Genomic DNA, 13,738 nt, shown 5'->3' with positions numbered 1-13,738 from the left:
ATTTCATTTTATTATTTTTAGCCAAAAAGGCATGATTTGAACTTAGGGTTATGTTATCATTAATAATATACAGTCTATCTTAAATGTATCCCAGTTCTCTTTCCATTTAATCAGTCACTGACAGAAAAAATATATTTCTTGACTATCTGAGTTGTAAATTATGCATTACATACCGTAAACTCTAGAATCATTGGCACCTTATATGAAAATGAAGAAAAATATATATGTAAATTAAATACCATATGCAATGAGTGACATTTGGTCAAACATATGGAAATGTGGTATAGTTTCATTTTAACAATATTTTGATGAACATCTTTCTGCAACATACTAATTTCAAAATTATTAGCACACCCACAATTAATATTTGGTGAACCAGGGAGAGAATAACAGCACATAGAGTTCAAATGCAAAATTTGAGATGGTCATTTTAAAACATTTTCTTCTTACATAAAAATTTTGATTTTGACTCTTGGTTCTTCAAGGCTTCTTTAATGGCTCACTGGGTAATTAAGGGCTCTTTGCTACCTTTTGGAAACCTTTATGATAGGGAAACACTCTGTTGAAGGATTTTATACAGAAATAGACCCCCATCTATAGTGTATATATTTATCTATAAATAGACCCCCATCTATAGTATAGATGACCCCCATCTATAGTCAAATTATACTGGGGCTAACATATCCTGGTACTTCAGCAGTGGTGGCAAAGTAAAGCTAGCATTGGCGCCTCATGGGTCCATTTTCACCCCATGTCTGTGTGGGTTTCCTCTGGGTTCTTTAATTTTCTACTGACACCCAAAACATACTGCCAGGTGGACTAAGTACACTAAAATGCCTCAGGTATAAATGAGTGTGTAAAAGTGTGTGTGCATGGTGCCCTTCAATGCACTGACTTCCTAACCAGGGTGTATTCCCGACTTGTGCCCAGTGTTCACAGAATAGGCTGGAGATCCATTATGACCCTGTTCAGGATAAAGCGGTTACTGAAGATGAATGAACGTATATCCTGGTACTTAACAGAATTCATGATGCCATACATCTTTATAAGAGCCCCTGAACCACAAAACAAGCCTCAACAATACACCACTAAATAGGATCCTGATTGTGACTTTACAGAGTATATACGTAGAGCTGATGCTTCTTCACGTGTGCATTTTTATTTTCATGGAGGTGGCCAATAATCATGTTCATAATTCAGCAATAATTATCTGCAGTGCAGACTTCCACACCTTCCTGACAGAGCTGTCAGCAGGATACATGGAGAGAGAATGGAGGAAGACCAGTTTGGTGTGTTTATTCTGTTAAACAAAGACACTGGAAAGGCTTGTTTGGGTTCGAGAACAGGTTCAAACTGAAATGCTGCCTTCAAAACACTCCACCCTGTAACGATTTTCTATTCTCTAAACACATGGAACCAGAGTTCAGCGTTTAAAAGCCTGAGCTGTATGAGTGGGTTCTACTGAGAGGGTGGGTCTGACTCCATCTGCCATTTACCTTTAGTAAAGGCACCAACTGCTTTTTTTTTTTTTTTAAACTTGTTAGGTAACGTAATGGGGCGTGACCTTGAGTTCCCACGCGCCGGCTCCTCAGTGTTCTGTCCAATCGCGACATGAGACGTAATCGGTGTCGATTACGCGAGGGAGTGGTTGTCGTGACAACGCCGTGCCCCTTCGACATCTTTCAGGAAATGAATATAGAGAAATAAGAAAAGCAGGAACTCGAAGCACTTGAAGGCGGACGAAACAGTTGCTGAAGGGGGAAGTTTGGTTGAATGTTACGGACGCCGGCGCAAGTACGAGAAGATGCTTATTAAGGAATAGTAAGTAATGATAAGTAGTACGATACTCGAAAATGCACAAAAAACCAAGTTTGTACAGAAAAGTAACGTTAACCCCAGCTCTGTGTGAGAACTTGACTTATGCCTGGCTAGTTTACCTGCTACCTCTAAGTCATCTAATTCACCTGTTTCTCTAGCGTAGGTTTTCGTGTATTTACGAGTTTGAATTAGTTTTTCAGTCCATCGTTAAAAAGCGAAATGAAAGCGATGAAGCAGTTGATAGTGTTGCCCATTCCTCTGTGGGAGTTAGTTAGGTTATAACTGCTAACATTACAGCTGCTAGCTAGCTCGCCATTTTAATCAAACCCCAGTTAGTTTGTTCATACTGAAATGAATCACTGCACTGGCCATGTACACCAACATCTACCAACTGTCTGACATGGTGTAAACGGTGCTTGAAAAAACATGAGATTAAATAACATCGATTTAAAAAATAAAGAAGCATGTACAATCACAGAATGCCTTTTTTGAACATTTTATTTAATCTGATAATGAAGTTACATTGGTAAACCGGTTCATCCCAAACTACGGTACAGTAATCCACACCTATGTGAATCATACAGTTTTTTCTTTATGTTAATGAGCGTGCCGGTCACGTGCTGCCGACCTGTACGTCAAGTGTCTACGTCACTGCTCGTACAGTTCATAGAGCGTGTGATAAGTGCACGTTTCACTACATGAGCATTGTTCAAATTGCCATTTTAAATGCTGACACAGCTCGTTGATATTATAAAACACTAGCCACAAAAAAAACCCCACAAAAACAATTTTTTGACCCTAGAAATGGAGCAGAAAGGACTGAGTCTTAAATCATGTGGGTTTTTCCAGAATATTTCATTAGTAGAGCAGTGCTTGATATTTAAACCCACATCAGGAAGGTTTTTTTTTTTTTTATGAAACATTTAGTCTATTTGAAAGAACATAACCATGCAGTTGTAGTTACGTTCATTTCCAATGCCTAGATTAAAGAAAACCTGTAAATCTGTCTTTGTTGACTTTAATTGTAACGGAAATGTCTTCCGTCTTTCAGCCGAGTTGTTCTTCCCATTTCTGTTGAAGAGGTAAGTGTGGCTTTTTTTCCATTAACCCATCCAGACCTTTAGCGCTTTGAGCATCATGCAACAGAGCAGAATTACCACCAACCCTGTGACTAAGTGTTCCCGGTTTACACAGACTTGGGGAAGTTCCTCGGTGGGATTTACTAGCCAGGCCCAGCTGATGTGTGTGCTTTATAAGCACTTTAGCTTTAGTTTGTTGTATTGCATGTTGTACAAGTCAGTGTTATCTAATCACAAGTATAAACAGTGCTGCTTATGATTTAATCAAGTATCCTAACCTTGTTCCTGTACTTCATGTGTGTCCTTCAGTCTTTTTCCACATTGGCTGTATTATGTATGCACATCATGTATGTCAAAATGGCTCATAACTGCCCAATCAATCATATAATCAGCAGAAATATTAGGTTATGAGGAGTGGAAATGATATAACCTATGTGTTTGTAGTTCTAGAAATTTCTATGGTTATATGTTTTGGTAATAACTCCTCCTAAATATGGCGTCAGTGGCACGGCCCTCTAAAGGTTGTTTGTTATTCACTCGCATTATTCAGTAAATGAATTACATTTGCTTCATTGGTCTGCCAGTGTTTGAACCCACACATTATGTATGTGCTGTGTGAATGTGGAAGGAACTGTGTTGTCTCCGCTGCTCTGCAGTACCAAGTGGCCCAGCTCTACTCGGTGGCTGAGGCCAGTAAGAATGAGACGGGAGGAGGAGAAGGAGTGGAGGTACTGAAGAATGAGCCTTATGAGAAGGATGGAGAGAAGGGGCAATACACCCATAAGATCTACCATTTGCAGAGGTATGCACGTCACCATTAAGATCGTGTAAATATGGGTTTTTGAACACAGCGGTCTTAATTGCTCAGTGCTTTCATTCTTTCTCGCCGTCTCCTGTAGTAAAGTACCAGGCTTTGTGCGGATGCTGGCACCGGCTTCGGCTCTGAAGGTCCACGAGAAGGCCTGGAATGCTTACCCATACTGTCGCACAAGTAAGTCTCCAAATTTAATCATGGATTAATTCACAAATAGTGACACATTACATCTGCACTCTGTTTATCTATATATTAAAAATGCACTTGCATGTGGTCATTTTAACATGATCAAAGCGTTGCTTCAATGTCTGCACAAAAATGGCACTAAATTCATTTCAACTCTTTCTTTTCCATGTGCTGCTCTTCTTCTGTGCACCTTTAGTTCTCACAGTAAGTATCTTAGCTATGACCTGTCCCAGAGTAGTTGATTTCTACAAATAAGCATTCAGAGATTATAGTATTGCCTTGAAGTGTTTTTGTGTAAAATGCTGCTGCTGTTCCGTAGTAATAGTTAAGAGATATACTATTATAATAATGGTAATGATTGATAAACTTAAGATGCAGAAAGTTCACTAGAATTGAGAAATGCTGCTGAATGGAAATTTAAAGAGATCAGATTTTTTATTTAAATCACATTGTTCCTCTTTGCGCTGTAGAACGAGTACATGAAGGATAACTTTATGATCATGATTGAGACGTGGCACAAACCTGACTACGGTGACCAAGAAAATGTAAGTGTTCACCTATCTAATGAAGCTAAATGTACCCAGACCAGTGCATATAACTAGAACAATTTACTGTACTCTAGAAACAAACCATATGACCTTTATCTTGTCCATTTATATGGAGAATTTTTTTTTTTTATAGAAAGCTTTGAATCTTGTAAACAGAAGGTCAGTGTCTCCGTGTTCCCAATCTTAAATGTCATTTGTGCAGGTACATAAGCTTGATGCAGAAGCATGGAAGAAGACCGAGGTCGTTTACATTGATATTGCTGACAGGAGTCAGGTAGATGACAAGGTGAGCAAAAAGGAATGTCTTTATTTTGTATGTACAGAAAAAGATAACCACTTTCCCTTTTGCTACTAGCAAAAGCTCTAACCTTTACTCCATCTGGTCCATTAATATTATTCAAAATAATTGCAGATCAAGTGGTAAGAGATTTTATGCAATGACAATTCAGTCTACATACATAGAATTACTGAACCATCAAATTTACAAAGACGTGTTACTATTCGTCATGGCTATGTTTAGAATGAAGCCTTGACCACAGACCTATAATGTCAGGGCTTGGTGTTGTCACATCATGCATCTCCAGCTGTGACTCACCGAAACATCTTATAACATAAATAGACAATGACTTGTGTACACACATACTAAAGACCCAATAATGTATTGGTCTAAAACACCATCGTGTAACGACATCTCATGGTTTTTGCCATTTGGCTTATCTGCATGAAGTCTCCCTGTTTTCTTTGCATATGAAAATCAATTAGACTTTAACAGTGTGTGAAAGGTTGGAAGACTCCGCCAGAAGGGGAATATGAAGAGTCACTGACTGTGTTTAGAGCTGTTGTTTAGAAATGGGCATAGTGTCTAATAACACTTGTCCAATAGGAAACTTGATTTCAAGAGAACAAGTCAGCAGAAGAGCAAATTGCTAAACAATGTAATGTAATTCAAGAGCAGATACACTTTTCAGATAGTCAGCTCTTTTTTTTTTTTTCTTTTTTTTAATCCTTACAGGACTACAAACCTGAGGAGGATCCAGCCACATTCAAGTCAACGAAGACTGGAAGAGGACCTCTAGGACCTCAGTGGCGAGTGTGTATAATATACAACCCTAATTCTGGAAAAAGTTGGGACAGTATGGAAAATGCAAAAAAAAGTCATTTGAAAATTAAATTCACCCTGTACTGTATTGAAAACACTTTATTAACACATTATTTGATGTTTTACTTTGTGAATTTAATTTATTTTTTGAAAATATATTCTCATTTCAAATCGGATGACTGCAACACACTCCAAAAATATTGGGACAGTCGACTTTACCACTGTTTAACATCACCTTTTGTTTTAATAACATTTATTAAGCATTTGGCAACTGAAGACACCAGTTGGTTAAATTTAGCAACTGAAATTTTCCTCCATTCATCCATTATGCATTTCTTTAGCTGTGCAACTGTACAGGGCCTTTGCTGCCTTATTTTGCGCTTCATAATGTGCCACACATTCTCAATAAGGAGACAGGTCAGGACTGCAGGCAGGCCATGCTAACACTCGTACTCTCTGCTTATGCAACCATGCTTTTGTAATCCGGGCAGAATGGGGTTTGGTGTTGTCCTGCTCTGGATGGCAACATGTGTTGCTCCAAAATGTGAGCATATCTTTCTGTATTAATGGTGCCCTCACAGATGTGGAAGTTTCCCATGCCATGGGCACTGACACACCCCTATACCATGACAAACGCTGGCTTGTGGACCTGACACTGATAACAGCTTGGATGGTCCTTTTCCTCTTTGGCCCGGAGAACACGACTGCTGTTTTGTCCAAAAACTATTTGAAATGTCGACTCATCGGACCACAAAACACGATTCCACTGTGCTACTGTCCATCTCAGATGAGACCGAGACCAGAGAAGTCGGCAGATCTTCTGGACAGTGATTATTTATGGATTCTGCTTTGCATAGCAAAGTCTTAACTTGCATCTGGATGCAGCGGCAAATGTTGTTGACTGACAAAGGTTTATCAAAGTATTCCCGAGCCCATGTCAGGATATCATTTACAGACTCATGACGGTTTTTAAGACATTGACGTCTGAGGGATTGGAGATCACGCACATTCAGAAGTGGTTTTCGGCCTTGCCCTTTACACACCGAGATTTGGCTGGATTCCTTGTATCTTTTAATTATATTGCGCAATGTAGAAGGTGAAATGCCCCAAATCCTACCGATTTGTCTTTGGGGAATGTTGTTCTCAAAGTGTTGGATTATTCGCTGACGCATCTGTTTTGTAGATTGGCGAGCCTCGACCCATCTGTGCTCTTGAAGGACCAGGCCTTTTTTGGAGGCTCCTTGTATAGTATGATTAGACAATTGCCTCACCTGTTTCACATCACCTTCTTATTTCAACTTGCCACATCACTATTAGTCCTAAATCGCCCCTGTCCTGACTTTTTTTGGAACATGTTGCATGCATCAATTTAAAAAATAAATGTTTATCTTCAAAAAACTATGCAGTTGATTAGGTAAAACATAAAAAGACAAGGTATTTGATAAGGTGTGATGATTTATTTATTTATTTATTTATTTATTTATTTATTTACTTACTTATTTTTATATAAATACAAGTCAAAGTACATTTGCATTCACTCCTCTTTGTTTTTATTAGCATTTTCCATACTGTCCCAACTTTTTCGGAAGTGGGGTTGTACATTGATGCATCTGTTTCCAGCTATTCCATTTTCTTTAGAAATTAATTCACATTCACAGTGTTGCATCCAAGCTAACGCGTTTTTTACTTGTCTAATCCAAATATAGAAAGAACTTCCTCAGAAGACCGACTGCCCTCACATGTGTGCCTATAAACTTGTCACTGTCAAGTTTAAGTGGTTTGGTTTGCAAAACAAAGTGGAAGGCTTCATCCACAAGGTACGAGTCTGGATTACTGAAGTTCATGGTGCCATCTTTTGTACAGCATGACTGAATTTATTTGTATCAGTAAGGAAAGTATGTTCTGTTCTTTATTTAACTGTCTAAAAAATTAATTGTCACTTTGTTCCTGTTTCACAGGATTGTATTGTGACTGCAACACACTTACCTTTATCTGAGAAACATGACCCTTTCTTTTTTTTTAATGATTATTTTCTCTTTTTTTTTCTTTTCTTTTTGTGGTGTGGTTTCTAGCAAGAGAAGCGCTTGTTTACCAACTTCCACAGGCAGCTTTTCTGCTGGATAGACAGGTGGATTGACTTGACAATGGACGACATTCGACGGATGGAAGCGGAGACACAAAAGGAACTTGATAAGGTGTGTTGTGTTTCATGGCTTTTAACTGATGGAAATTGGATACATGGATGCCTTATATTTTATTACACGGATGATGTATATTATTAATAAAGCCTGTTTATTATAGAACTGTTTATGTAAGAGAATAAAAAAAATAAATAAATTGTTACATTTGCTAACATTTAGATTTCAGCGTTACTATAAATTATGATCGCATAGCAAATGCGTCATCATGGTCAGTTTGGACCTTTTTGAAGTAGCAGAACTATATTTAGAAATGTTTTACCAATTTTTGTGCAGTTTACATAGCAGGTCTCTTATTTTCCTCACCTTTAGATGCGAGAAAAGGACCCAGTAAAAGGGATGTCTGCCTCAGATGAGTAAAGGCCCTGCATCTGGGACTCTGTAAGTATACTAAGACTTTTACTAATTACTGGTCTCAGGGAGAATAATTGCTGCTGAGTGCTATATCACTGGCATACAGAGACATCTTAACTGCTCCTAGTCATCATCAGTCAGCTACTGACTGTGTGGTTAGGCTTTCAGTGTCTGTATATTGGAGATTCCAGAAGAGAGACACCACAATGTCTGCATGAAGGATCCTAATTATATGGATTGTGTCAAATACGTTAATACAGCACAAAGGTCACTTAAAAAAAAAACAGCAACTTTAGACTGTATATATGATTGACTGACAGCATGGATAAGCTGATTTTGAGCTAAAAGGTAGAATAGGAGGTGCCTTCTTGCTTTCGCAGGAGATGGAAATTGGAGATGGAGTCTGCGCAGTAGAGGCGCAGCATCAATGAGATGTCCTCGCTCACTGAAGCATCACTTAGAAGTGACTTCACTTATTAATGACTTGCGCAGGGTCTTTTGTGTATCACTGGACATAACAGATCAGCATATATACAGTCCGGTGTGATTATCACCCTGAATAAACATCGGTAAAAACATTATTGCACATAAAAAATATTGATCTTTTAGCATATAGGAGGGTGTGCGTATCACTTTTCCTTTAAAAAAAAAAAAAAAAAAAAAGTCAGGCGCAATGTAATCAACTTTTATACTACTTTTTAAATCCGTACTAATTGTTTCTTCAGTTATGAATGTTGTATTTTGTAGTTCTTATTGTTTTCTGGATAGGTGGAGCATTCGTACTGTACGCTTATGGCACGCACACAAGGACTTCCCTGTAGAATGCACATGGTATCCTCAATCGAGAACTCTCCTTTCTTCTCTCTCGTTGATTAACGGATTTAAAGGTTTAACAATTCCTTTAAGTTGCCAGACTTTGATCAACTTCTAAGACAGCTGAGGAAATGGCTGATCAAGGAGACAACTGGGACACGTACCTAGAATCTGATACTGGTTTTTCACTCAGCAGAATACAAATTTCTCTCCATTCTGCCCGTTTCACTCCTCTTCCCATATGAAAGGTCAGAGAATAGTTCAGCATAACGTTTCATGACAGCCAAGACGTCTCTCCCATATTAACCATAGTAAGATCAATGCTAAACGCATCCAATCCAATGTTGACTGTGCTGTATTTTTAATCCTACAGGCCGCTTGACCATAAATGCTTGACTTGAAGCCGTCTTGACTCTGGCCACTTTTTCTGTATGGTCAGTGGTATAGTATTATCCATCCCTTTAATCCAACAATTAAAAAAGTTTATAGCAGAACATGACGTTTCATGACTATTATCAGCACCATCAAGATGCCATCCATCAGTCATCAGCCAACAACCTCAAGTATCCAGTAACTTCTTCTATAAAACACATTTAGTGACGAGAACAGTATGAAGATGCTCATTAATGTGAGGACTGACTGAACGTAACTGCTGAAACACTTCAGTGGTGTAAAATGTTTGTGTTGGTGCTAGGACCAGTGACTAGTATGTGTTTGGGTGGGGTTAAAATTGAACTGCAGCAAACCACTAGAGGGCTGAGACACTCTGAGAATCAGTTGGGTTTTTACCTTTCAACTAAACTCTCATTAGGTAAGTTTACTTGCACCAGTTTTCGTCAGTCCGAATGAATTCGATCCGATTGCAGATTCCAAAAGTACTGTTTATATGTACCCTAAACATAGCAATTTCAATTCAATAATTCTTCTACATGTGCAATTTCAAAAGTAGAGATGAAGTAGAGTGTTGTGGTATATGTTAACAGGTTTGGTAGTTATTAGGGACGGCAGGTGGATATGGTATGCTTCCAAATGGCATATTTATATTATTTATACATTAATATTCAAATATCCTTGTTTTTAATGAGGGTTTGTGTCCTAGGCCATTTTTTGTTGTTTCTTGGGCATTAAAAAAACATTCAAACAAATGATTCATCTGCATATGATTTTAAAAAGACATGTTCATGAGTGTTTAAATAATAACTTTGTCTCTCTCTCTGTGTGTGTGTGTGTGTGTGTGTGTGTGTGTGTGTGTGTGTGTGTGTTTTAGATATTGCCCAGTGAGCAGCAGTATTGTTTGTGTCCCAGGCAGTGCTCGAGAGGAAGTCTTTCCTCTTGATCCACTTCAATAAGGTGCCTCCTTCAAGTCCTTCTCCCACAACCACGGAACTCCTACACACTATAAACCCTATTAAAGCTGATTTCTACACTAAACAATAATATATATATATATATATAATTCTAATATTACTGATTATTCCTTTTTATTTTTAATGTTTACTGCTTTTATTTTAAAATTGTATTCATCACCACAGCCATTTCCCCTGCACGATTTTATTGAGCTAACTGACAACTAGATTTTTTTTTTTTGGTTTTATTTTTTGTATCAGCACTGACCCAACACTGTAACACTGCTCATACACTCATTCTCGTTAGTTTGATTCACTTTATTCACTTCTTTCAGCTACATTCACCCCACTGTTGTCTGCTCCTAATGCTGCCTTAGGGCGCTGTGTGTGTGTTTGTTTCAAGCTAGCATTTTCTCCTAATCATGTGACCCACCACTTTTAACACATGAGAAAATGCTCCTTGTAAGCAGTATGGTGTAATTGTGTTTACATAACCTCAGCCTGAATGAATATGCATCATGTGTTTAAGGGAATGAGGTTTTTTTTTTTAGCGCCAATGTGACTTGGTCTTCACTGTAATGGTCACATCAGTGCTGTACTCCTTTTCAATTTGGTCTGAAAGTTTGCAGTTGTCTACTTTGCCTCGATTTTAAACCGGGGCACTGAAGTTAGTTTATTTATTCACTGGGTATTTTTACAGTTTGTCAAATCTTCTGGGATTATGCAACACTGTGTAGGGCTGACATTTTTCTACTCTTCTGGAAATTCTATCATTTGAAACGGATCAATAAAATGACAGACTTATATTTGTATTGTTTTTGTTTTAATGGATTTGTTGATGTTTTTTAAACTTTGTTCGTGTGAGTCTAGAATCCATCTAACTTATTATAGAGCAAAGGAACAATCAGTGAGCTACAGCAAACTCCAGAATTATTGGCACCCTTCAGAAAGATGAGGAAAAGGTTATTTTAAAAAATATTTTATTAAAAAAACTTGTAATTAATGTACATTTATTTATTTTTTTAATAAAAAAGCCTTATTTGGTTTTATTTATTTATTTATTTAAACAAAACCAAATGTCAGTTATGGGCACCATTAATAATTCTTGGGAACAAAATGTAACAATGCACATTCCCACTTACATTTATGCCACTGGGTGATTGAGGCATTGTTTTCAGGTTTTATGTCCATCCAAGATTATCGTTAGTGTGATATCTCAAGGATGTATATGGAGTCATCATTGTAACAAGCAGATGAACTGATTAGATCTTGAAGTTTATCCAAACAGGGTCACGGTCACAGCTAGGTCAAATGTGTAATTGGTTTTTCCTTCCTGTTAGAAGATTGTTGCTGGTATCTCAGGCATATAAATTTGTAACAAGAAAGACTAGACTTGTTGGCAGAGGTGGCATGTAGATGCCTTTGGCAGCAAGTTCTAGTTGTTTAGGAATCCTTACGCAGTCATCCTTGATTTCCTGCTTCATAGTGGTACGAATATGAGATAAATGGTAAATGGCACACTTTTATATAGCGCTTTTATCCAAAGCGCTTTACACTGTGTCTCATTCACCCATTCACACACATACTCACACACACCAATGGTAGCAGAGCTGCCATCCAAGGCGCTAACTTGCCATCGGGAGCAACGTTGGGGTTCAGTGTCTTGCCCAAGGACACTTCGGTATGTGGAATCATGCGAGCAGATACTCAAACCTCCAACCCTATGATTAGTGAACCCGCTCTACCACCTGAGCCACAGCCACCCCAAGAGATGACAAAAGACAAATTCCCTTGGTCATTCATCAATGATTAGATGATTAGGATGATTAGAAAATATACTGAAATGAGAAAAAAGTGTGTTGATCATCATAAATAAGGCAATGGTTTAAAAAAAAAAAATGTTACACAGCTGAAAATGCCCATGTCCTGTATAGATGAGAGTTAGAGAAGCACAAAGTTCTCCAAGGATCATGGGTGGAGATTTGCAGATTTATAGCATTTTGTGGTCATGGAGTTTCTAAATCTACAATTAGACGCCACCTCGATGGCAACAGACTGTTTGGAATGCAATTCAGAAGAAAGACTTTTATTTCATCTAACCACAAAAGTGCATTCCCAGAGTTTGAGTTTGACAGGAACCAGGTTCTATGGTCAGAGGAGACAAAAACAGCATTTGGGCAACAAACACTGAAGGTAGGTTCCAGCCTAAAAGATCCCTCAGAAATTCTGTTTTTAAAGAAACTGTATACAAAGCTGATTCTGCTCTGATGCTGTGTCTGATACCAACAATCGTTTACAATGACACCAGTTTGCGATAGCATTGTTTGCAGAAATGCTGACTGGATATTATTTTGTTAGCTGATTGATAGCACAATGTCTGTTTAGAGCCACAAGATAGCACCATAGTCCATATTTCCTGTTCCTTTCTCTCTATAGGCAGGTTCCCAGTATTGACAGAAAGCATTTTTCTTTAAATTAATTGTAATTAAACAAATGAGGTTCTCTTGTTTGAGTTTGTAAATTATGCATTTACATGTGGATATAACTGCTTTATTTCACTAGCACAGGAGTGCTTGAGTTTAACCTTCTTGCCTTATAAGATGTTAAAAAAACGATTCATACTTTTCTCAGAGATTAGAGTAGTACATGTTTCAGCACTAGGAGGATGGAAAAAAAAACTTTAGGGTTAAAAGCATTTAATGCTATATTATATCTACATTTTAGTGCACATGTGAGTGATTAAATATGCAGATCTTGGAAAACCATCTACAGGTCTTTTTGACTAATACAGTAAATTGGGTTTTGTTTTTCTTTTTTAGCTATTATGCTTTTTATCTACATTTTTAATTGGTATTTTACAAATTTTTGTTCAGTTAATATAAATGTTTATTAATTAATTTCTTACTTTTGAATCCCCAAAAAGCTGCATTACATGTACAAAAACAAGTGTATTATACTATGTTAAAACATAAGATAACTTTACTTGTTTACTCAGGTTGCATCTATTTAGTTTGTGGGCTGTACAAATATTTACTGCAATCAGGATTAAAAGCATGTACCAACAGCTGTGATATTGATCTGTTATGGAGAGTAACAGCTATTTCAGGCAATAAGGTATTTATATGAGGCTGGAACACTTCACTCTCCTTTACTCATCAAAACACTGCATACACACCTTCTCTGTTTACATACTGAGAACCAGATGGCATTGCCACACTTATAAATAAAGTTGTCCTCCCAATTAAAGAAATACATTCAGTTATCAAGTGCATCCTGGTGCCATCTCTTCCCCATGTATGCGATGCACATGCACCCAGCCAGCAATATGATGTAAAAGAAAATGGGATTCATCAGACCAGGCCACCTTCTTCCATTGCTCCATGGTCCAGTACTGGTGCCCATTGTAGGTGCTTTTGGTGGTGGACAAGGGTCAGTATGGACACTGACTGGTCTGTGGCTATGCAGTCCCATACACAGAAAGCT

At 37.8% G+C, this 13,738-nt stretch overlaps 1 protein-coding gene across 1 annotated transcript; it reads left to right on the top strand.

Moving 5' to 3' along the window:
- Positions 1-51: 51 nt before the first annotated feature.
- On the top strand, positions 52-11,059 carry pitpnaa (phosphatidylinositol transfer protein, alpha a). The gene is made up of 12 exons (XM_053646440.1): positions 52-1,821; positions 2,870-2,900; positions 3,554-3,699; positions 3,797-3,888; positions 4,094-4,101; positions 4,368-4,442; positions 4,648-4,731; positions 5,458-5,535; positions 7,251-7,361; positions 7,617-7,739; positions 8,055-8,123; positions 10,177-11,059. The coding sequence occupies exons 1-11, from the start codon at positions 1,805-1,807 to the stop codon at positions 8,100-8,102; spliced, it is 813 nt and encodes a 270-aa protein (XP_053502415.1). The 5' UTR covers positions 52-1,804; the 3' UTR covers positions 8,103-8,123; positions 10,177-11,059.
- The last annotated feature ends 2,679 nt before the right edge of the window (positions 11,060-13,738 follow it).

Source organism: Ictalurus furcatus, chromosome 17 (genome assembly GCF_023375685.1).
Source record: "Ictalurus furcatus strain D&B chromosome 17, Billie_1.0, whole genome shotgun sequence".
Lineage (NCBI taxonomy): Eukaryota > Metazoa > Chordata > Actinopteri > Siluriformes > Ictaluridae > Ictalurus > Ictalurus furcatus.
Note: the sequence above shows the minus strand (reverse complement) of the source record. Positions and strands in the feature narration are given on the sequence as shown.

Coding starts and splice junctions, on each gene's coding strand:
- pitpnaa (XM_053646440.1), top strand. Junction 2,901..3,553: donor TTCCCATTTCTGTTGAAGAG/GTAAGTGTGGCT, acceptor GCTGCTCTGCAG/TACCAAGTGGCCCAGCTCTA. Junction 5,536..7,250: donor CTCTAGGACCTCAGTGGCGA/GTGTGTATAATA, acceptor ATCCAAATATAG/AAAGAACTTCCTCAGAAGAC.